Source organism: Tachypleus tridentatus, chromosome 7 (assembly GCF_004210375.1).
Source record: "Tachypleus tridentatus isolate NWPU-2018 chromosome 7, ASM421037v1, whole genome shotgun sequence".
Classification (NCBI taxonomy): Eukaryota; Metazoa; Arthropoda; class Merostomata; order Xiphosura; family Limulidae; genus Tachypleus; species Tachypleus tridentatus.
Window position 1 is genome coordinate 139,930,510 of NC_134831.1, and position 24,972 is coordinate 139,955,481.

General features: G+C 31.2%; 1 protein-coding gene across 2 annotated transcripts in view; it reads right to left on the reverse strand.

Annotated features, from left to right (window-relative positions):
• Positions 1–209: 209 nt before the first annotated feature.
• Positions 210–24,972, reverse strand: part of LOC143256738 (uncharacterized) — a 67,848-nt gene continuing 43,085 nt past the window's right edge. Inside the window, exons 2-8 of one of the 2 annotated variants that reach the window (XM_076514353.1) lie at positions 23,741–23,842; positions 22,301–22,368; positions 21,487–21,549; positions 20,887–21,017; positions 17,417–17,468; positions 9,731–9,799; positions 210–7,006 (exon numbers count right to left, since the gene is read on the reverse strand). In XM_076514353.1, the coding sequence (XP_076370468.1) occupies positions 6,851–7,006; positions 9,731–9,799; positions 17,417–17,468; positions 20,887–21,017; positions 21,487–21,549; positions 22,301–22,368; positions 23,741–23,842 (641 nt within the window). In that variant the 3' untranslated portion in view covers positions 210–6,850. The remainder of the gene's footprint in view (positions 7,007–9,730; positions 9,800–17,416; positions 17,469–20,886; positions 21,018–21,486; positions 21,550–22,300; positions 22,369–23,740; positions 23,843–24,972) is intronic. The other variant, XM_076514354.1, reaches the window with a different exon arrangement.

A 24,972-nucleotide genomic window follows, 5' to 3' on the forward strand; every position in this document is an offset into this window, starting at 1 on the left:
TGAAATAGGGTATCATTTAATAGGAAAATCAAAAGAGCTGTTAACAACTGAACAATAATTTCCAATTTGAAAAAAAAAAAAGGTCATTGTAATGTTCAAGGACAAGTTTAATGCTGCTAAATTAGTTGAATAACAAAAGATTAAAAGAACCACACCTTAATACAAACATTTAATAACTTGTTAAAAAAAAAAGTACCAGTTCTTAACACTTAGTTTAAGGAGTTTATTTTATTGTAGCCATTAGACTTGAGATTTTACACATCAACCAATCAGTTAACTTGTGAATTAAAACTACAGAACAATCATAAACTACCACATTTTTTTACATTTGTAAATAATGCAATTAATACATATAAAATGCTTAAGAAATATCTACTTATCTGCAAGCTTTTTAAATTATTTGTTTCCTATAATAAACACATTATCTATTGTGGTCACTTTCTTTTTATCACAATTATTTTTTCCTGTTGCAAACATAATTAGACTATTTTCTTCCAGCTTCTACTTGTGAAAATATCTTCATTTCACTCTTCATCATTTACCTCTTTCTTCAAACTTCAATATTTTCTTGCTTTACACACAAAATCACATGAAACAGTAAACTAAATATCATTCATTTTAATTAATTATATCTACAGTTTTAAGATTTTTCCTTTGGAACCTGTTTTTCTTTCCATAAATTAAAGCTATGAAAATAATTTCAAATGGAAAATTTTCTATTTTACTCTTACTTTACCAAATGTAAATTCAACTGAAAATTAGTTAAGTACAAGGGTTTCACTGGTATTATTTTATATATTTATAGTAACAATAAGTATATTCATACAAACATGGCAGACATAAGTCAATACTCCAAATAGAGAGAAATGGATGACAGTTACAAACGTTGTAATTATGGGCTCTTCCAATAATAAACTGGAAATGTGAATATTTTTCTTTCTACACAGAAAACACTTCTTGTAGACAAAACTATCTTTATCTCTATGTATACATGTAACTGTGTGTATATAAACCCCCTATAATTGTAATTTTATGTCCAGCTTTTTTTTTGTTAAGCTCTACTTTTCTTTTTATCTACTTGACCAACCACAAATGAAAAAGGCTAATTAAAAGTGTCTTTCTATGTAACTGAACAGATAAAGTGGGTGCAAATATTTTTTTTTTTTTGCAAAGAATGATTTTTTTTTCAATTAGACATTAAAATGTTAGATTTAAAAGAAAGACAAAGATTCATCCTTATTATTAAAACCTTACCCATTATATTTTTTTAAATGCAATTCACAATGTGACCATAAAAATGAAATGCAAGTTTAATACCTACTACCCAACAAATTTTTTTTGTCTTTTACATTTTGCCAATAAATAAAAAAAGCTTAAAACTGTGATGAATGAAATTATAACACTACACCCTAAACACCCAAAAACAATTTTACAACCATTATTGTATAAAAAGCTTATTAAAGTAGACAAATTACTCTGACCTTTGGAAATGCGATGTAGTTTGTTGACTTTGCTTAAAGAAAGCAGTGTATATTCTTGTTTCTCCCTCCCTCTTATGATTCAGTTTTAGCAGCCTGAAGAATTTTCCTCAAACTTACTGTCATGAAAAAATCTTATAACAGTTTTAATATCACCAAAAATGGCTGATTTGTGTACAGAAAGTTTACTATTATCATTTTTTTGACATTACAATTCCTGTAAAAATAAACAACAGCTTCATAGTAAGCAGTTATCATAGAAAAGAATATCAAATAAATCAAATAACACAAAAAGTTAATGTGACAGTAATTGATACAGATTATGTCTAAAAAGGAAAATATATCTATTCAATGTTAATTGCTAAACCATCTGTCAATGTCTTAAATTCAGCTTTATTACATACAATTCTTGAAACTAATTTGAACGAAAAATAAACTGTCCTTGGATATATCATCTTGCACATTATTACATTAAGCTGCATGTTTATTTAAAAAGTGTAATCTTTACTACCTTTGTTTTTGACCAAGAGCACCTTTCATCACAGATAAGTATGTTTAAGAAACAAATTTTGTAATTTCTTTCTTCTCTGAACCAAGTTCTTTTGCTAATTATTTTTCTGTAATAAAATGTTTACAGTAGCCTCACACCAATATTTTTCAATCATCACAGTACAAAGCATATTTACCAATTCTCCCTTTGGAAATTGCATTTCTAAGACCTTAAATTTCATACAGATAAATTAGTAATTTTCTAATGTTTAGAACTTATCTTGTACTTTGTTTCAGACTTTGATGCTAGTCTTGAGTAAACGAACATTGGGTTAATGGTTGAAATAATTTTAATATTAATAAAAACACTGAAAACACTTCATGTTATTAACAGTAGCAACATATTACAATTCACATTTTATATTTTATCAACAGATTCCTATTAATGTTCATAAAGCTACTGAGAAAGTAACGTTCAAAGTTTTTTTTTGTTTTTTTTTAAATCAGACATTTAAACAACCATTTCTTCCATGTGGTTAACACAATCATAGCTGCATTTATGAAATAAGAGAAAAAAAAATATCACAATTTTCTGTATGTTAATTCTTGACAAAATGAAAATGTACCTCTCGTTTGTAATTTTAAAAATCATGCCTTACAAAATAAATCATCTTGCATCAGAACGAAGTGTCGTTAACAAACTAACATTTTACACTGTAAAGATATTTCTCACACTGTTATAATACTCCTTATACAAACCAATACTACAAAAACACACACACACACACATTTATAAGTTTAATTCTGATAATTGAGAGAAATGACATCTCAGTTTATTTATACTTTGTCAATCTTCTTAAAAGTTTAAGAAGATAATTACTGCACTATCTAATCTACCTTCTTTCTACTGTATGACCTAGTGTTGCCTAAGATGTTACAAATTACTCTATCTCCACTTTTCAGAAGTGATGAAAACATACCTCCAGTTTTCTCCATACGGCTTTGTATTAAAAGTTCATATCTTTAAATCATGAGACTTTCAGATAAAAAAATAGAAATATAAAACCTATAAAGAGATAAATATATTATTGGGTTGAGTAAAAATTCGTGAGCGTTTTTTCAAGTTAAAAAAATATATTCATAAATGAAACGCTTTTGCAAAATATTTCATGTCATTTGGTAGATAATTTTTTGCTCTAATAGATGGTGTGTTTGATTTTCATATGTCTTTAATTTTTGCTTTCATTTTCAGCTCATTAAATGGAATGTCAAGTGGACAAAATCGAGCATTTTCGACACCATCTGCTTTTCGCATTTAATTTCTTGCAATTTTGTTTACAACAATGCATACTATGTACCTAGGTATTACATGAAATAAAGTATCATAATAAATGTTTTGGGTGTAATGTGTTCATGCATTGAAGTATTGTATAGTCTTGCACGTAATGCTTGAATGAAATTATTTAAAAATGCTCATGAATTATTCCTCAACCTAATACTTTACACTTACCTCATTGAAAAAAAAAAAATGCTGTATTTAACATCTTTCTTACATACTTCAATAAGACTGTTAATGAACAGTTCATGTAACATAGCACTTGAAAGTAGTGGTTTTCATAGAAAAACATTGAAATGACTTATCAAAACTTCTTACAAAAACACCAACCTTGGAACTTTCTGTGTACTTTTATCGTCACAAACATCCAAGAAAATGAGTACCCATATCTTAAGTAACTTGGTTGGTTCTAAAAAATAATCTGAAAACTTTCTTCAAATAATAATTTTTTTCTTTTTACAGAAACTTAAGATTCTTTTCATTGTTATGGCATAGGTTTTTGTCAATATATCCGATACAACTGCATGTATATATGAGTACAAATAAAAAAGACAAACACGAAAACTTTCTCCAAATCATGGTTGCTAAATGATAGCTTATTATGGAGTTTATATAATGACTAAAGAATTTTTTTTTTAACTTTTTGATATACTGTTTAATCATATCTACTTGATGTTTGTTAATGAACTGTATCACATTAAAAACCAGTAAAATAATAATTTTTTATACCTGCTTCCAATTTTATAAGAACTTGAAATGAGCATTTACTGAAAAAGTTGTATACAAAACCCTTTTACACAGCTAGATTGCTTCAGAAATTAGAAACTGAAATCTTTGTATATTCTAAGTTTTTTAATAGGAAAAAAAAATTGAGAACATTTCTTTTTGTTATTTTAAATCATACTGTACAAACTACTGAAGTTTAACCACATTTTTACTTGTATATTCCATCATGATTTTTTCAAAACACTCATTCAAAAATTAAGTTTAAGAATTTTCTTCAACTTTACAAAGAGCTCTGTAAAATTAGATAAGAAAAAAAAGAAGAGATCACATGCTTTAGAAATTCAGGTAGTTATATTCTAATGTAATATACAGAAACAAATTTGATTAATTAACCTTTTCCAACAATCAAAACTAAATATTATGGTAATGAACAAATTTGACAAAATTTAAACATCTATTATTTCTTACTTCAGAAATGGACTTAACTGTATATTTGAGTTTGTTTTTTTTATGTTAACCATTTGAATGTGGCCACATCTAATATATGGTAATATTCCCTTTCTTTACACAAGTGAATTCTCTTATTTTCAAACCTACAAAATGTACCATGTTTTTACTTAATTGAACCTTTGTAAATGCTCTGCAACATAATAAGAAACTAATAATTGATTTGAAGAAGAACACGAGTTAGATAAAATAATTACACATCTCAGTAAAAACTATCTGGAAAGTAATTAAAGTAAGACACAAGAGTAACAGAGCTACATTAATATGTAAATGGTGGCAAATACTACAAAACATGGTAGTAAGTTTTAGTGTGATTATTCTTAACTGTGGTAAACACTATTACAAAGACAATAAAGGTTAGCTCTGACACTCTGCACAGCTTTACATCTGTGATGTCTTTAGTCAAAACTATAAAAAGAAACAAAGTGATCTTTATTAGTAACCACTGCCAGTACATAAACCACTCACACAATTTTTTATTCAAAACTGTACCCAGTAATTCATACATGTGTAATGACTTCTGTTCCCATAAACGCAAATATTGAATTTAGCCAAATATTTTTATCCTCTTTTGTGCGTACACATTGAATACATAAACACAATTCAGAAAATGCTTATGAGTTTTACTACCATATAACGTATAAGAATCAATTCCATGTTTGGAACATTTGCATGATATGTTGCTGAATTTTTAAAACTATTTATAATCATATGAAATGTGTATATAACAAGCTAAATACAAGTAAAAGAACTAGTATTAAACCAAATATACATGACGTAATTTGCAGTAAATCACATACATAGTGATATCAGGTGGACATCATTAATACTTGATATGATGTATTATTAAGTCACATAAAAGAAAGTAATCCTGTTTTTATCATAAGAAATTCTTAACTATACCACAAGCTGATAGAAACTAAAGTTACCTATGTGTGTTACTAAATAAATAAAAGTAGAAATTAATACTACAAACCTGGAATGTTCGATAACATGAAGAATATGCTAAAATAGTTCTACAAATAGATAAAAAAACTTCAAGATGAAATGTTACACATTAATATGAAGTTAACTGAAATTATTTATTAACTGGTAGAAAATGAAATAAAAATAAGTTTAAAGAAACAGGTACAAGTTAAATGATTTAGAAATAATTGCTCTTGGTGTTACTTCTGCAAGTGGTTTCATTGTTATATACTACACAAGAGAAAAATGTGAATAAAACAGTACAAACTTTAAATAGTTTTCATTCAGCGATCAAAATTAGTTCACTACAATGATACTTTCAACAGTAATAAATGTTTGTTATACAGTCTCGTTCATAAATACCATTCTTTTTATGCATGCAAAACAAATACTTTGAAAAATACTGATAAATAAGGTATATCAGGAAAAGCTTACATGAAAAGTTAAAGAATGGCTCTGAAAACAAAAATATAACAATCGTAACTAACATTCTATGTCAATCTTAACACTAGATACTGCAAATTTCATTCATTCACATACAAGAAGCATTTTATGCAAAATGAAAAACTGAAAGCAAAATAGACTCGACTTTTTAGTTTTGTACGAATAAGAATATATCAGAAAGAAGGAAAAACTACAATATTTAAGACCCTTTTGTTGTGGGCAGTCATTATGCCTGAATTAGTATTAGATTTTAACACCAAAATGTACAAAATATTACACAGATTTTAAGTAATATGAACTTCTTTCATCATTTAGTACAAAACAGGCTTCCAGCGCCACTTTTAAGCATTCATTCATCATATTTCTAACACACAAGGTATGATTAAAGTAGGATCTAGGGCTTCTGTTTCTCAGTATCTTAAGTTAACCTCTTTCAAATGAGAATATAATACATTCTCATATGAGTAACTCACATTCCTTACTGTTGGATCAAGAAAACAAACTATGTTAAAAGCTAAACTACAAGCTACCTACTAAGCTCAAACAGTATTTAAAATATTCACAAAGAAACCTAATTTAACACTACCAAAAGGAACTTGAACTGAAAGTTTTGAGAATTAAAAGTTTTTATTTTATTTTCTTTTTTTCTTCTTTTTTTTAAATTATAAAGCTCTAAAATCCTATAGCATTTGAATTGATTTAAAACAAAACTGGGAGCATACATTCTGTTGCTCACTGAAGTATATGGTAAACAGGCCAAGTAATCCTACAATCTACAATATTACATACTACTTTCTCAGCAGTGTTTCAGCCAAACCAAGCTGTCAACTACTAAGGTTATGTATACTAAACATCAATATCCTGCTCAGAAACAGTACAGGGAATCTTGTTTAGTTCTCTATAGTTACAGATCGCTGACTTGAAGGGAATGTTGTGCTGAAAGGGAAGAGCTGTGGCCCATAACATCCAATCTACGAAGGTGACAGTTATGACACAAAAGATGACCATCAAGTGGGTAGCATCTCTTGTCTGGCTCATCTGTCAGCTGCATGCAACAGTCCTGTGGACAGGAAAAAAAAAAAAAAATTACAATCATCAGTAGCTCAAATTTAAATAAGTAGTATGTAATATTTACACTAATGTATTTTAATGGAACAATAAAGACTTGGTTTCATTCTTAAATACTGTACAAGTATTTCACTTACCTGGATATTTGTCACAATGGATGTTCACATTTGAAATATTTTTCATTATGTTTACATTTTATTTATAATTGTTAATCCATATAATGAGCTACGAAACAGTATAAAATATAGAAAACTGTTTTCCTTCTATATGTACACAGCTAAGTAACAGCATTCTTCATACAGCAACAAAACTACCACCATTACCTGAGCAGTAGTTAACTAATTATTAAAAATTAGTATTTCCAATTATTAGTGGTTTCAATTATTTCAACTACCTAGCATCCAAGTAATTAAAATACTGCCATTATAATTTCATATTATTCTCTCTCTCTCTCTTTTTTTTATATATATATATATATATATATATAAAGTTTGTTTAGCTTTATGCTAGAATGGCAAAGAGATGAGGGAGGGTTGGCTCATGATTTCAAAGCCTCAGATTCAATACCAAACTCCACCAAACATGCCTACCTCTCCAATGATTTGGGGTTATAGCAAAATTCCCAGTTATTTGCCAAACTGTTGAGCAAGGGAAAGACAACTAGACAGCATCATCCTGACAACCTTAGTAGGTTTGCCATAACTAAAATCTTGCCAGTTCAGATATGTACTGACTGAACTCATACATGATCTGACAGACAATACTACTTTTCTTGGTACAATGTTAACATGCACTCTGCTTGTTTACAGCTTATGAATGTGAAGGGTGTAGCCAAATGGTTGCTGGTTAAATAATAAGTCACAATTATACCTGTTGTTTGTTTTTCATCTTCTCTGGGCTAAACAGTAACATAGCTATATTTTAATATAGTGGTTTTTATTACATGCAATAAATGCAACCAGTTTTATATTACTTAAAGTCATGCAGATTTGAGTCTTTCCTTTGGCCAGAAGCTTATAAAATTTGTACAAAACTATACAATAAGTCATATTCAGGTGGAAAAATACACATCTTTAACCTGAACAACCATAAATTAATGAGAAATGTTTTTTTTGTTGTTTGTCTAGTAACCATTGTAAATGTAAATGAAAACACTCACAGATCAGTTTCAATTTTTCAACTATTAGTACAGTTTATCTGGATTACAAAACAACCTACTAATATATTAAAAGCAATGACTGTTTTGCATATTGTTCCAGCTATAATGTAGAGCTCAATTATTTTTTACCCTCAATAAAATATTTTTCATAATAATGATCAAATCTTATTTAAAAGAAAATTTCTGTAGTTTACATGTCAAAAATGCAGTTTCTCCAAAAAATAAATTTTTTTTTGCTATTTTATATCCTTAATATTGATTTGGTAGAACACAACTCTTAGTATGGAACTTTTAATATTATTGCACATAATTTTTTTTCTTTGTGATATATATCACACACACACAAGCTGAAGTACCCATCTTTTGTCCAGGTTATCAACTTAAGAAAAATAAAAGTGGGGTTCAATATTATGACAAATAACACAAAAATCCTAAATTTCACACAACTTATTTATAACAGTATTCATTATTGCCTCACCAAACCTTTTGCACAAGCTTTAAAACCTCACTGTGTATATATTGAAAATATGATACACATTGTGTAATGGTCAAACTAGCTTTGTAGGAAGAAATATTAGCCACAGTAGTTCCATTACCCAATTTCAATACCCAACTCTTAATGAGTGTGTGTGGAAAGGATTGTGAACATCATTTAGTAAGACCCTTGTTCCAAACTATCATCCCACAAAGTTTGATTGAGATTGGACCAACAATTTAGTAGTAGTTAGGTAACAGAAAAGCAGACACTGAAAGACAAAATTTTGTGCTTTATATATACGTGTGTGCATGTGTGTGCGTGTGTTTATATCTAGGCTATATTTCATATAATAAAATTAACATTAATTTATACATAATGCACCACAAAGTGTTTGTTTATTTCATTACAACTAAGCACACTCAGCTGTCTGCTGTTCACACACCAGAGGATCAATGTTTTTATCAGATGCAATCTTATGGAAGTATAAATTATCACATACACATCTGATAAAATACACAATAATTTTACATGAAATATTTAAAAAAAAGAAAACCATTTTTTGTATATACTCTTATATGTAATTCAATTTTAGAAAATATGTCAATAAAATAATTATTCAGAACATGTTTTTCTGAAACAAAATAGATAAGAATTTACTGCCATATGAAATGATGAGCATTCAGCTTATTTATATGTAACATAAAATTAGATATTATTGACTTAAATTTATAACATTTTTTCACAGTTAGTAGTACTTTTGTAAGAGATGTGCATAATTTTGAAGATATCCATGAAGTTTTTCCATTTACACAATTTATATACATTCATGTCCAGTTTATAAGTAATTCTATATAAATGAAAAAATGTGAAATTAACATGCATAATTATAATATTAAGTAGACATTTGATCTAGAACAAATTATAAACTTACTTCAAATGTAAATAATTCTGCAAGAAAGGCACTTAAAAAAATCTTTCTCACAAAAACAAATTTTAGTACAACCCATTTAACACAAAAAGGCACAGAAAAGCTCACAAGAAAAAATCCAACAGTAAAATAGTAAATAAAGTAAACCCACCTCACAAACAAAACAATCTATATGGAAGTTTTTATCCATGGATACTACTCTGACTGTTTCGTCTGTGCCCTGTAAAATTGGCATGAATTACAAACTGAATGGTAATTTCTAAGAAATATTTTATATTTCTAGCAAACTCTGTATGCAATTAAACTTGGAAGTCATAAAACAAAATTTTATGCAATACAAACTACACAGAAAATAAATACACTTAATCTATACATTGATATAAGCTAATAGTGGTACTGCCCTTGTGAAGTTAGGTAGAACTATAAATTATGATGTAGGGTAAAAAAGAAAACTTCATTTTAAACTCACTCCCCCCACACCCCCAAATATTCATGAAAACCCACAAGCATCTGCAACAGTCAATCTTATTTTTGAGCACAGACAGACTAGAAGGAAGGCAACTACTTACAAGAGTCACCAACACCATCCACTCTAAGGCTAATTTAATCAAATAATGCAATTTTACCTTCACTCTTACCATGCATCCACAGCCCAAAGTGCAGAGTATGTGTGTATTTGCTATTTACCAAATTCTAAATTTTAGCAGGAAAACTGTCACATATATAGCTGCCAAAATCAATGTGCATCTTTGTAAGTAAACTTAATATTTTACTCTTATTTCTAATAATAACAAAATTAAACTTTAATGTTAGTTTACATATATGCAGATTTGGGCTTTAATAAAATAGCAGCAAATAGCAGGTTATAGATATACTGTGCCCTCTTAAACTTAACATACATATACTTTGTTAGCAAGCTTAAAAGGTGTATATATAGATTTTGGTGTTTGTGTAAAATCAAGTTAATTGTAAGCCTAGCATAAAAGAAGTTTATAATTAAGTAAATATGATTTAATATAAACAGCAATTAATCTTCAGAGCAGTGTATTTAAGCAGTTTTAAACTGAAAAAACAATTGCTGAAACACGTTTTTAAGATTATTTTCTTAGCTTAATATTTTGTAAGTGTTACTGTCTGTCATTTTTTTTCCTGATCTTTGGTTTGGTAAGTAAAATTTTGAGATGGGTAAAATTCAGTAAATAAACATGATTAACACCACGAATAATTTGGACAGATTTTATACGCTTTTGAATGAAATATTTCTCTGTCAGTGTTGGTTCTATTTTCTTTCTCTTCAAATACTAAAAGCCAGTATTACATCTTCTAAATAAAATGTAAAATCTTTTGAAAAGTGTTTCTGATTGATGCAATTAACATTCTTGTTTACATTGCTAAAAAAAACCTTCAAAAATAAATTAGATTACAGATCAGTTTTCAGATGTAATTGGTTGGTTGGTTTGGTGTTTTATGGTACAAAGCAACTAGGCTATCTGTGCCAAACATCTGGTAAAAAGTTAAAATTAAAGTTATTAAAATTCCTAAAAGGAAATACGGTAAAACAAAACAAAGTTTAATTTTTTAATTAAAAACATAAATAGTATTAACTCCAATTTCCACATTTAGTCTACAGCAGTAAGAAAAAAACTACAGCAATACAAGTTGTAAAGAACTTCCTGTAACATAAGTTTATTTATCATAACTCATCAGGATGGCTAACGTGCAAGTTCAATAACCACTGTTAGTCACCTGAAGTTGGCTTTTCCAGTCCTGGTTTCAAGTTATTTGATGTTATGGCCAATTACAGAAAGTAAAGTAATACAAGTTTTCAAAGACTTGCACCAAAATTTTAATAATTGTAACTTGCCAGGATGACTAATGGGTAGTTCAAACAGCAGTGTTAGTTAAAAAATTGTGACCAATGCATAGTCCAGTTAGAACAACTTCCTCTTTCTGATCCTTATAGAAGCAAGACGGCCAAAGTCCAATAGAGAGTTTTATTTGGAAAATTTTGTTTTCATGTTGCTCGCTCCAAGTCGACTGCCAACTGGCAAGGAGCCAAACCTTGAATACAGGACTGTAGTCCATGGTATGGAACAGACACAGCAGTGATAATGCCAGAGAAGATAGATTTAGCTGCAGTGTCGGTAAGCTTGTTCCCGCAAATACCAACATGGCCTGGTATCCAAAAAAACTGGATAGAAGTAGATGTTAAAGAAAAATGGACCAGTTGCCTTTGAATATCGGCAAGAACAAAGTGTGAACTAACGTGAAGCAATTACAAGGCCAGTAGAGAACAAAGCAAGTCAGTATAAATAGTGCAATTTGAGTATTGCTTAGCTTCTATGTGATCCAGGGCAAGAAAAATGGTGTAGTAGGGATTCTGTGTGGAACCAACCACTGAACCATACGAAACTATGGCAAAGCCCACACAGTTACCTAATTTTGAACTATCTGTATAAACAAAAATGAAATGATGGTTTGAAAAATGTTCAGCAAATAACAAACAGTATTTCAAATTGAGAGTGTCTGCTTTTCTCAGATGAATTAAAAATAGGTCACATTTGGAGACTGTAATAAACCATGTTCTGAAAATGCATGGCCCACCAAAAAAAACACAACCCCTGGTGGGATGCTTTGGTAAGGAAAGAAGTTTTGAAGCATATAGTAAAAACAGTTGCAAACAGCAAAAGTGCAAAGAAGGTTCATGAGACTGTGTATAAGCTCTGAACTGGAGAAGTGTGGATAGCCCTGGTGCAAAGATGAAGTAACTGTTGAAGAACGGGGTCCAGCATCTTTAAGGCAAAGGTACTGGCAAAGCCATAGACCAGTGATCCATAGTCTAGTTTTGATCAAATAAGAGCACGATATACTTTTAGCACAGAACATCGATCTGCTCCCCAAGTGGTGGAAGAGAGGACACAAAAGATGTTCAGTGCTCTTGTACATTTGACCTGTAGCTGCTTGATGTGTGGTATAAAGGTCAGCTTATGATCAAAGATAAGCCCCAAGAGATTTGTCTCAGGAACCACAGGCAGCACAACTTCTATACAGAGTTCAGGATCATGATGAATACCCCATTGGTGGCAAAAGTGCATGCAAACGGTTTTAAAGAGATAACCTAAAGCTGTTTGCTGTGGTTCATTTCAGTAAATGATTGAGGGCAGTCTGTAGCTGCTGCTCAAATATATCTCATGTTCGACGACTGACATGAGACGTGAAAGTCGTCAACATAGAGTTCATTTGCAACAGTAAAAGAGAGTTGTTCAATGATGGCATTAATCTTTATACTGAAAAGTGTGACACTCAAAACACAGCCATGAGGAACTCCAAGTTCCTGTAGAAAAGAATGGGAATGTTTCAAACTCATATTAACTTGGAATTGCCTGTCCATTAAAAAATTAATAAAAATGGGCAAATGGCCACATAGCCCATATAAATGGAGGTCTCGCAAAATGCCATACCTCCATGTTGTATCATAAGCCTTTTCAATGTCAAAGAATATTGATACAAGATGTTGTCGGTTGAGAAAGACTTCTCTGATTGATGTTTCAAGTTGAATAAGGTGGTTCATGGTGGAGCACTGTTGTTGGAACCCACACTGGATGGGCAAAAGAAGATTTTTTTGACTTGAGGAACCAAACAAGACAAGTATTTACCATCTTCTCCAAGATCTTACAGCTCGTCAAAGCAATTGGACGGTAGTTTGGAGGAATCTTGGGATCCTTCCCACACTTAGAGGAAGGTAGGACAATAGCCTGGTGCCAAGCATCAGGAAAAAAATTTTCCTGCCAGAACCGATTAAAAACAATCAGAAGAATAGCAAGAGAAGTAGGAGATAGATGGCACAGCATTTGATAGTGTATATCATCAGGCCCAACCTATAAAAGGTCAGTTTGAGTTCCACCAGTGCAAAAGGACAATTAAAGTCAGAGAGACAATCAGCTCAAAAGGAAAGAAGTGATCACTCTGCCCGAGTCTTGATGGATAAGAAGGTGGAGGAAGAAGCAGAAGTGCTAGATACCTGACAAAAGCTTTCACCTAATTTTGAATCAAATGATCCTTCCAGGTATCAGTTACTTCCTGACTATCTGAGAGCAAGATTGAGAGGGGGGACAGAATTATAGTGCCCGCTGAATCTTCGAATCTTGTCCCATATGACATTGTAACTGGTGGTAAAAGATATGCTGGTTGTGAACTTTATCCAAGAGTCCATCTGGCTTTGACGTCTTACCAACCGAGCATGTGTATGGGCCTGCTGGAAAGGAATACGTTATGAGGTTGGGATACCTATGAAAAGTATCCCAGGCCTGTTTTTGAGGCTTCCATGCCACGTGGCAGGCATGATTCCACCACAGACAAAAATATCATGGAAAACGTGGAGGTTTTAGGAATATACTGAGCAGCTACCTGTATAATAAAATCAGTTACTGCTGCCATGCAGTCGTCTATTGATGACTTACAGATGACTGCAGGATAAAATTCTGAGAGAGCAGTGAAAGAGGGCCAGTTGGCTTGATCCAGCTTCCACCAGGTCATGCGGCATTGACCACAACCAGTCTCTCTAAAAATTATACGAAAACGATCACTGCCTTGTGAATTATTGGTAACCCTCCATGAAAAGTGGGAGAATAGTGAAGGGGAACAAATTAAGAGATCAACAGCAATAAAGGACAAACTAGGTGCATGGAAATAAGTATAAGAACCAGTACTGAAAAGAGAAAGGTTGTGATCAGAGTGTATATGCTCTACAGAGCAACCCTTCCCATCAATATCAGCACTTTCCCAGAGGGGATGATGTCCATTAAAGTCCCTCAGGATTGAAAAGGGGGATGGCAACTGTTCATTAAGAGCATCAAAATCTGATTGATCACAGGTCTCTCCAGGCAACAGGCAGAGAAAACAAACAGCAATAATAAAACCCAAGGAAACATGGATGGCTACAACCTCCAAGGGTGTGCCAAATGGCAAAGACGAAGTGGGAACATATTGATCAACCAACAGTGCCATCCCTCCATGCTCTTGTCCATCACAGGTGACTGTATTAGCAGGTTTCAGAAATGTTTCCTCTAAGAAAAGATATACAGGATGGTAGGAAGCAATTAGTGCTTTGATGTCATCCAGATTAGAACGTAAACATCAACAGTTCTATTGTATCAAGGTGGCCATTTTTATTTATGTGTAAGTGAATTGGGTGGAGAGCCCTTCTGTTTAGGACCACGTCTTTTTTCTTTATTGTCTTTATTCAAGGGAGGTGTATTGACCTCAGTGGATCCTGCACGGGGACGACTGGACAGGTCTTTGCTGTTGGAAGAATATTCCAGTGACTGAGGACGTGAACAAATGATCGTTTTGCATCTTGGGATGGGGAAGATGTACCCAAGGAAATGCCTGTACCTGGAACCAAACAAAGTGGATCTTCGGGTTTGCTAGAATGTGTGTTAGGGACAAAGATGGATGTTTAAGTGATTCATCAACTTTTTTAACCTTGGAGGTCAAAAGATGTTTCATCAGGTTTGAGAACAATTCTTTTAGAGCCACAGAGATCCATCTGCACTCCAGCTATAGTAGTGGAACAAAGTGCAGCAGCATATATATGAGATGAAGTAGTGGACAGCAACTTTCAAGCCTCAGGGTAAGTAATGTTTTGAATCGTTTTCAAACAGTGCACCTCTTTTTCTTCCAACCATTTAAGGCAAGAACTAAAGTAGGATGGGTGAAGCCATTGCAATTGACGCAATGAGGGTCCATTTCACACTCACAGGTATCGCGGTCCTTGCCACCGCAACAAGCGCACATCAAGGAACCACGACATGAAGTCTTTGAGTAACTGAACTGCTGACACAGAAAACATCCGAAAGGGTTTGGAATGTATGGCCATACTCTGCAATTAAGATAACCTGCCTTGATGGTAGCAGGTGGACAAGGTGATGTAAATGTCAGAATTAGGACACTGGTTGGCATCATAATTCCATTTTTGCAATTGGAGATACGCCTCACTACAGAAACTCCTTGGGTGGAGAAACCAGCGACAATCTCTGACTCGGGGATGTTCTTCAAATCCCTCTCAACGATGACTCCTTGTGACGAATTTAAAGTAGCATGAGGTTTAACCTCAATAGGTATATCCCCAATCACCTTTGAATGCAAGAGGTGTTCACTGTGTTGAGATGTGGATGTTTCCACTAATATGTCACCAGAGAGAAGCTTATTTACTGACTTTGGAGATCCAGCAAGTCCCTCTCATCCCTTCTGAATGAAAAAGGGAGACATCTGCCCTAAAGGTTTGTCTGAAACAGGATGTAGTATAAGAAAATGAGGTACAGATTCTAAGCAACAATCTTCAACACGTGGTCAGTTACCTATGGACTGTTTTTTCACTATTTTATTTAAGTTTTTATTTGGGGATTCAAAATGAAAAAGAATACTTTGGTGCCCACTAGACCCACCCCACCATGGAGCCCTATGAGTGGACGTACTACAATGCCAAACAAGGACATTGTAGCAATGCCAGGGTTTCATGAGCATTGCATCCAAACACAACACCAGCATCAGATACAATGTCCACAATACCTGCTGAGAACATCCAATACTGGTACTTGGTTGACCCTAGCCCAAGTGGACCAGCCACCCAAAGTCACCCAAAGGCTGCCCATCTACAGGATTTCAAGGCCAAATTGGTGTGTTAGGGTTGGAGCCCTCAACCACCAGGATCCTCTCCTCCCCTTCACAAGTCACCCCACACAGCAAACACATGGGTGAATGTTTAGATCCCAGAGGAGGTAAACTGAAAGAACAGAACCTTCTGTGGGAGGTCCCATCACCACATACAGGAATCCACACTCAGAGGTTTTCAGATGTAAAGTAGCTATACCAATGCATAATCTTATCAACATACAAAGTAATTTCACATGAGCAGAAGATTTTGTAATAACTTTCTTATTAAGAAAGTCTTCATAATAATAATCTCTGATTAATTAATTAATTCAACATAGGTATACAAAATACAGAGTTATCTGTCTATCTCTCTCTGGTGTAATAAAATTGTTGCGAGAGATTGGCAGAGCTAATTTCAATAAAATTGGGTGTATCCCAAAAGACTCGAGTTTATATGCATAATGAAAAACAAATTGTTGGAGTTAATACCCATTTCCATTTTAATATTTCAATAATGCAAATGAAGGTTCAACCAAGAGAAAAGGTTGGTAGAAATATACAAGAAGCAAAATCCAGGTAAAAGTAGCATATAATCCTGCACTTAATCCAGGTATTCTAGAATTGGATGAACAGATAAGCTATTACTCAAAAATAATTGCAATTGTAATCATGTCCTTACTTATGGATTTACTTTTTAAAATCAAGTGTGTGTAGAAATGATAGAGAAAATGACCAATAAGTTTAGAGAAAGATACAGTTAAATCTCTTATCTTTTTGTTTAGTGAGATCTTTTTACTATAAGAACCATAACTTATCTCCATGGTGAAAATTTAATTATTTAAACAAACAAAAAGGATTTAAAAATGTGCATTCATGCTAAACAATGCAAGTTTAACTTTTAATATTTTTAACTGGGATATGAATATCTTAGTAATATGTAGAAAAATAACTTCAAACCACAAACTGAAGAAATGGAAATAAAATTAGTTTCAATGGAAAATTTACTTAATAAAAGTATACAAACAAATGTAAAAAAATAATAAAAAACCCAACATATATATGTACTATAATCATGTTAAAATTACTTACACAGAAATCAAGTGGTAGAAACATTATAGCACACAAACAAAATATAATGAAGGTTAATTAGAAACGAACAGACTAGAGAAAGATCTGTCAGTACCTCAACCGGGGTTATAGCCTTTCCACAGGCTGCACACTTTGGGGCAAAGATTCTGTAAAGGAAGAGAAAGCAAAAAAAGTGGGTTAGTCTAGAGCCTACAGAAGTTCCCTTGTTACAAATGTTAGAACATCACAAACTGATATGTTCATTAAAAATTTTGTTAAAATAAAAAAACATTTAAAACAGGACAGATTAGGAGTAGTTATAATTATATATCAAAAATATGTTTCTACTTTCACTTTGTTATTTAAGAATGTTACTAATATTCATGAATTGGAAAGCTGTGTTTAGTCTAGATTGTTGTTTGTACCTATTTTAATCAGTTTTAACCTGTTGCTCTTTATGTTCAGTTAACAGCTAATCAGAAAGAATATATTAAACAAATATTATTCACAATAAGTATGCTGGAATGGACTGCAGGTGTACAGCAGGTGGATATTCTGAAACATCAGCACCTACACTTTCTTTTTTAACAACAAGCAGCTGCAGTCTATTCCAGTATACTACACAACCTCATACTAGTCCAAAGAAACAGATGGACTAAAGTTGGAAGGTACATGATATTCATTTATTTTAGGTCTACTGTTATAAACAACCTCATGAGCAGATAAAAACACTCACATAATTCAAAATAAAAATGCCTAAACAGGAAAAAAAAAAAACAAAAAAAAAACACACCATTCCAACTTGGTCACTAGCTGCATCTGATGATGTTTAAGAAACTTCCTAAAATGTAATTTATTTTTATTTCTGCTCTGTGTCATTTAGCCATTTCTTATAAAAATGTTTTGCAAATAAAAAAAAGGATAAACATCTCATACAATCAGATTAAATACCTAAAAAGTATGTTCTGTTTGCACAAGAGCAATCTGATACAACATCATTTAGATTCTAAAAGAACAATGAATAACCATTACCAAAGACTGTCACAAGAATACTTGCACATAAATTTCAAACAAATTATTTAAATATTAAAAAAAACATTTATCATCTTGAACATGAACTCAGAACATACAGAAACTCTAAAGCTTCTCAAATATCACATCTTTGAAAGGAAGATAGCAGATAACATTTCTATAAAAATCATACCATTGATAAATTTCACATTATTCTAGTTAAAGAACAAGTTATCTAAATAATTACAATAGTTTTCTTTCATGTGTTGCAAAGTCACGTCACTTCAAGAGTGATCCATTCAATGAAGAATTTTTCACTGGATTTATGATTTTACTTACATAGATGAAAAGTAAAGCTTATATAACGTCTAAAACAGCTGTTAGTACAAATGTACTGAAACCAATTATTTTGGAGCAGGTATTGTTTATAGTGGAAAAGGAAGCTAAACAAATTACACATTAAAATTTACCAAAATACTTTATGAAAGAAAATTAGAGCAAACCTTGGGGATGTTTTCAAACATACTACACCTGTTAACCTTGTGAAACAAACTATTTACTCCATTTTAACTAATTTACAGAATTTTGAAAACTAACCAACTATAAATGATTAGAGAATACTAGAAAAAGAAGAGTAGATTCAAACTAAAACTTAACTTAAAAGAATGCTATCTGTGATAAATTAAGATCAGTTTTTAGTGTATTGTTCAGGATTATATAAACAACCAAAGTTAATGGAGCAAAAAAATTAATAGGAATCTACTAATAGTTGGTATTTTTGCTTTTGATCAAGTGTTTGAATAGTAATAAGAATACAAGACTATTGAATTTCTATATAACATTTATTAGTAACAACATGGTTGTCCTGTCATGTCAGGCCCTTTGGTTTTTATGAGCCTAGGCATTATTAGCCCTCAAAAGCAGAAAATCTAGGGCAGAACTCTAGAATCAGACTTAGAATAGTAATTTAAACTGAGTCTTGAAAGTGAAAAAAATCTTTTATTTTTTTTAAGTTCAGTACAAAGCTGTTCCTTTGGTGTTAACAGTAGTTCAAAATTACTTATAATGTATCAACAAACCCTGACCTCATACGTGTTTAGCAAAAAAATGGACCTTTTTACTGCTTCTATCATTCCCAAATTTTAATAAATTAACTGCTTGAGAGAAAAAAAATAATAAAAAGTTGAATAAATTAAAGTTTAACTTATCAATTCTTCTGATGTACATAATTTTTTATATATACAAAAACCTGATATTATTAAGGTCTAATAATCAAATTCTTGAGTACAAAAAAATTATGAAACAAACTTCAATCACTCATAAAATTCAAATGCTATATATCTAACTTTACTGCACTGGCTAAATTAGTAAAATATTTTTAGTACTTTAATCTAACTGGATGTTACTTCTCAGCATTTCCATTTTCAACACCTATAATCATTGGTTTATACCTCTAACTGCAAAAAAAAAAAAAAAAAAAAATGACTGTAACTTACCCTCTAGTCAATAGCAAAAATAAAAGACTTATCCACACAAAAAACAAATGCAAAATAAGAGTAGCATTTTTAGAGACAAAGCAAGTGCATACTTTTCTTACAACTTTTATTATGTTATGGTTTTTGTTTGTTTTCCTACAGAATATCATACAACACATACAATCCAGTTTACTGACTGATGTCCACACATTTATAATTACTTTCTTTAAAATCATCTTAATTCTTACTTTATCAATCGAGTTGACCAAACACAAAAAATAGCATCTCAAAATCCTACATAAATCAATGAAGTTAAACAATAATATCATTATTGATGCTTTCATGGTAGGCCAAAGTAGAAAAAAATGCAGCAGCACTGACACCAAATAGGTACAATGCTGCTAAGAAACTGAATCTTGGCCATTCATTGCTCAAGTACCGGCCCTTACATAGAACCTAGTTTTTATGAACTTCTTAAGTAAGGGATACTATATTTGTTGTTACTTTCCTCAATATCATTGTTTATACTGTTTAGAATAATTATTATTATTTTTTGTTTATTATCAAACAAACTGTCTTACAGTTAGTTTAATATATATTATTTAGGACTAACCGAAGCAAGCCAAACCCTTTGAAATTATTGAAATTACAGCCAAAAATACTGCTAAGTGTAATATTACCAAACTCAAACAATGCTTTTTAATCTTTATTACTATAAATATAATAAAAGTAGATTTACTTATCTTTACTCTTTGACAGCTTGATTGTTAATTGCACTCTAAGTACACAGTATGCTCTGAATAGGAGCTAATGTTAATTTTAAGATAAACATAATTAAGCACAGAAAACAAGGATTGCACACATATACATCTCTGCTGAATAATAAAAGGCTATTCCAAGGTATATGCAATAACCTTTTGTTATATGTTGTCTGTAGATGGTGGAAACATGCCAAGATTTCAGTAATCAGGATACACAGTAATACAAGGTAAATATATCTATAGAAGAGTACACACAAAAAAATGTACTCTAAAAATTACATGGTTACAAAACCATGAGAGAAAAGCAAATCAAGAAAGAAACAAGTCTTTATACTCACTTGTGATAGTCATTAACACAGTAAATTTTGTTATTAGGATCAATGGTGAATGGAACACCATCCAGACATTCATTGCAGACGCAACAACGAAAACAACCAGGATGGTACGACTTCCCCATAGCTTGTAGAATCTATGAAAAAAGTTTTATTTAAAACAATTTCTAATAATAACAAACATATTATGTCCATGTACATACAAATACTTTAAATACATTTTTGATTTAATTATTTTATCTGTTTGAAGTGCACAGTTTATAATAAATATTTTTAATGTTACCAAAACCAGAATGAGCTATATATTAAGTACTAACCTTTACTTCTAACAAAGCTATTTTTTCTTTAGAAAATTGCTACAATTAAAAGCAAGTAATATGGCTCAGAGTTCCATTGGATAGAAATTACATTATTTTATTGGATTATTTAACAACATAAAAGTTTACAAACCTTGTGTGAATTAAAGTTAGTGGAAATGATGCATTAGTTTCACACCAAAATGATCAAAAACACATTATATATATATCTTTAAAACAAAAACATGTTTTGATAGATTTCAAACTAAGCAACTATTTTTGAATAGCTAAATACTAATATATGACTCACCAGTTCCATTATAAGGTGATCACAAACTGCACATTTTTCAGCTGTCTGTTGAAAGCCTGAATACTACAAGTCAAAATGAAACTTGATTAGACTCATTTTTACCCAAACATCTACTATTCCTATAATTTTAACTTGTTAAATTATACACCTACTAATGTAAGATGTGATTCAGCAGATATACCAAAATTGCTCTGTATTAAGAATAAATAAGATAAAAATTAGGAGTAACAAATACTTTTTATTTCTTGCTTTTGAAGTCTGTATGTAATGCTGTGTTATAGTCTACAGAATGAACAATGTTTCTCATGATTTGAAGCATGCACACATTTTATTGCTGTCATGATAGAATAAACTGTTAGATTAAGCATCACTTATATGACAATATTTTAGCATCTACCTACTAGCTGATAGACAACACACCACTGTATAATGGTGCAAGTGGTTTAAAACAGCTAACCCCTTTAAGCAGCCTTCAGCTTTCTTTTTGGTTATAAATATATTCCTTCTGTTTTCTATTACTTATAAAATATAATCTACAGATAGTGTTTGTAATACTAACACTCACAGCCTGAAAAATAACTTTTGAAATGTATACGTAATAGGTATAGTACACACATTTTAAAGGATATGCAATTCTTTGCTAATTAGTGTGATATACTTATTATAAATATTTGTGGCTATCAACTAGTATCCATTAGATATCTCAACATTACAAGTAATATTGTTTTTTTTTAATTAAATATTTATGTGTACAATCAAGCTATATTCACAACACACAGGTTTTACTGTCAATATGCAAATGTTGTGCACTTACCAAGTAGTCCTCCTCACAGTAAACCTTGCCATGAACATTATAGAAAGCTTTGCCTCTTAAAGCTCGGCCTAGAAAATAAGATGCATTAACAATGACAAATTAATAAGAAATACATGTAGCTCAGTGTGTGTTACTACACAAGTGTTCAGAAACTGCAATACATTCTGGGAAGTGAATATCAGCAAAAATATGTACATGGCATGAATTTTAGCATTCTCTGGTTTTTAACATTTTTTACACTTTACATGTATTATGTTACTCAAATTTCAAATGTTCATACAAATTTAATATCCACTCTGTAAAACCAGAATAAAATAAAATCTCTAAATCTGTTTTAGCTGTTTATAAACAAATGTATTATAAAACTACAATTTGTTTATTTTATATCAAATTATATCACTAATTTTATTAGTATGCATGTGTCTTTTTCTTACTGATTAAAATTTTTCTTGATAACATTTTCCTTCAGACATTATTTAAAGTAATGGTAGGCTCAATACAAACTTCTTTATATTAGGTTTCATTACTTACTGAATCTTGCTACTTTAATATTTTAAAAGTCTTGTTTAACACAGAGAACAGCCACAACAAAAAGTGGCAGTGTGGTCAGGACCTCGTCTCTGTAATGCACACAACACAGAGCACAGCCACAACAAAAATTGGCAGTGTGGTCAGGGCCTTGTCTCTGTAATACACACAACACAGAGTACATCCACTATGAATGTCAAAATGGAGCATGGACACTAAACGTGTAGTTAGATGTGTTTCACTATAAAAAAAGGGATGTATACTGTACATTTGACATAGTTACCTAACCATAAAGAAAGCAGAACTGATCTACTAAAACAGAAAGTGAGAGTGAATAGGGGTGAAAACAGGTATGTATAAATGCACCTGTACAACACCTTTGACATACTTATCTAGCCACTAATTCTAGAAAATGAAATGCAGAGAAAAATAATATTACCACATAAACTTAAGTCATCTGACACAGTTATCTAATCACAAAACATGTAGGTTATAAAATTGCTGAACTACTTTTGAGAAACAAGCTTATTTAAACAGATTTGTTACACTACATGAGGGGAATAGTAAGCAAAAAGGTCATGATAATGAAGATTTTCTTGAAGATAATGCATTTTCACATAAAGTTAATTGTTCATAGCAATTACTTCAAGGTAAAATGTGAATGCAATTTTTATTTGAACCAGAAAAAAAATGTTCCTTCTATGTGAAAAGAAAATTTCAAATTAAGAATTTTTAGTTGTATTTTCTAATCTAAATAAGAAATAAAATTAGTAAATAAAAAAACAACAAAACATACTCTAATCAAATTTATGGGACAAGCCTAATACAGACATGTTTGTAAAGTACAAATAGCCAAATCCATATCTAGCTCATATTTCACACTGGAATTAAGGGACAATTGATAGGACTTACCACAAGAACAACATATGAAACAATTGGTGTGATATAAATTTCCCATTGCTTGACATGCCTGGCCAGCTCCTGTCACTTTCTCCCCACACGTGTGGCAATATCCTGCAAGCATAATAACACAATTATGTATACATGCACACCATGTTATTTACCAGCAGAAATACTAAAATTAATACATACATCAATGTTTCAGATTTGAAAATTACAATGCAGCAATGGCATACTCTCCTAAGTCTTGCCAAGAGATGTAATGGATATCATTCCAATGAAGTGTGTACAGGATGACATCAGAAGTCATACCTGATCACCAAATTACAGACTACAGTTTCATAACATGCCTATGAATCATTTATGTTGATGCTGAACAGAAAAATGATTATACAATAATAATTAAGTGGAAAATTTTGAATTCCTCCTTAGAACAAAGGTATTATAGAGGAATATAAATGTATACTTTATCTTTAGCAGCATCTTCAAAAAGGTGCATAATACTTCTAAACATATGCAAAATTGAAAACCATTCCCTTTTTGTCATCAACCAAGGTCAGTCTACCATCCAACTACAAAGTCCTTCCCAAAATAATTCTTAGGTACTAAGCCTCATGACTTAATCATTGTTAAAATGTTCACTTGAAACTTTTAATACACAAATATTTCTTTCCTTGTCAGATTGATATATGTTCATTATATGAACATGTTAAGTCTATTTTTTTCACAAAAAAGTGAAATTAGCAAATTCATTGTTTTGAAAAATGTAGTTAATCATACAGCACAAGACTCAAAATAAAAAAGTCTGATTTAGATATTATTAAAGTTGATACAGGTCAATAACATTACATTTTAAACACAACACTACAAAACATGGATCCTGAGGTCTTGTTTTAGTGGAGTTTCAAGCAGACTAAACAGTACTGAATTCCATTTTTCTGGACTGCAACTGCCTGAAGTGTAAGAATAGTGTTTCATTTTCTTTACTGAAATCATCTATTCCACATATGTTAAATAAAATTTTGAAATCCAGAACCGCTTAGAGTAAAATAATTTTTCCAGAGAAAAAGGCCAAAAAAAAAAGTTGTTTCACATAAAAAAGATTAAGTTAAATTAAACTAAGGAAGAAATTAGACTGGAAAGGTTAAATACATCTAACCTCAAATTAAAACTTCATATACAAAGATATATAACCCTTTATTATACAAACACTCAATCACACACAAGCATATTTAAACTAATAG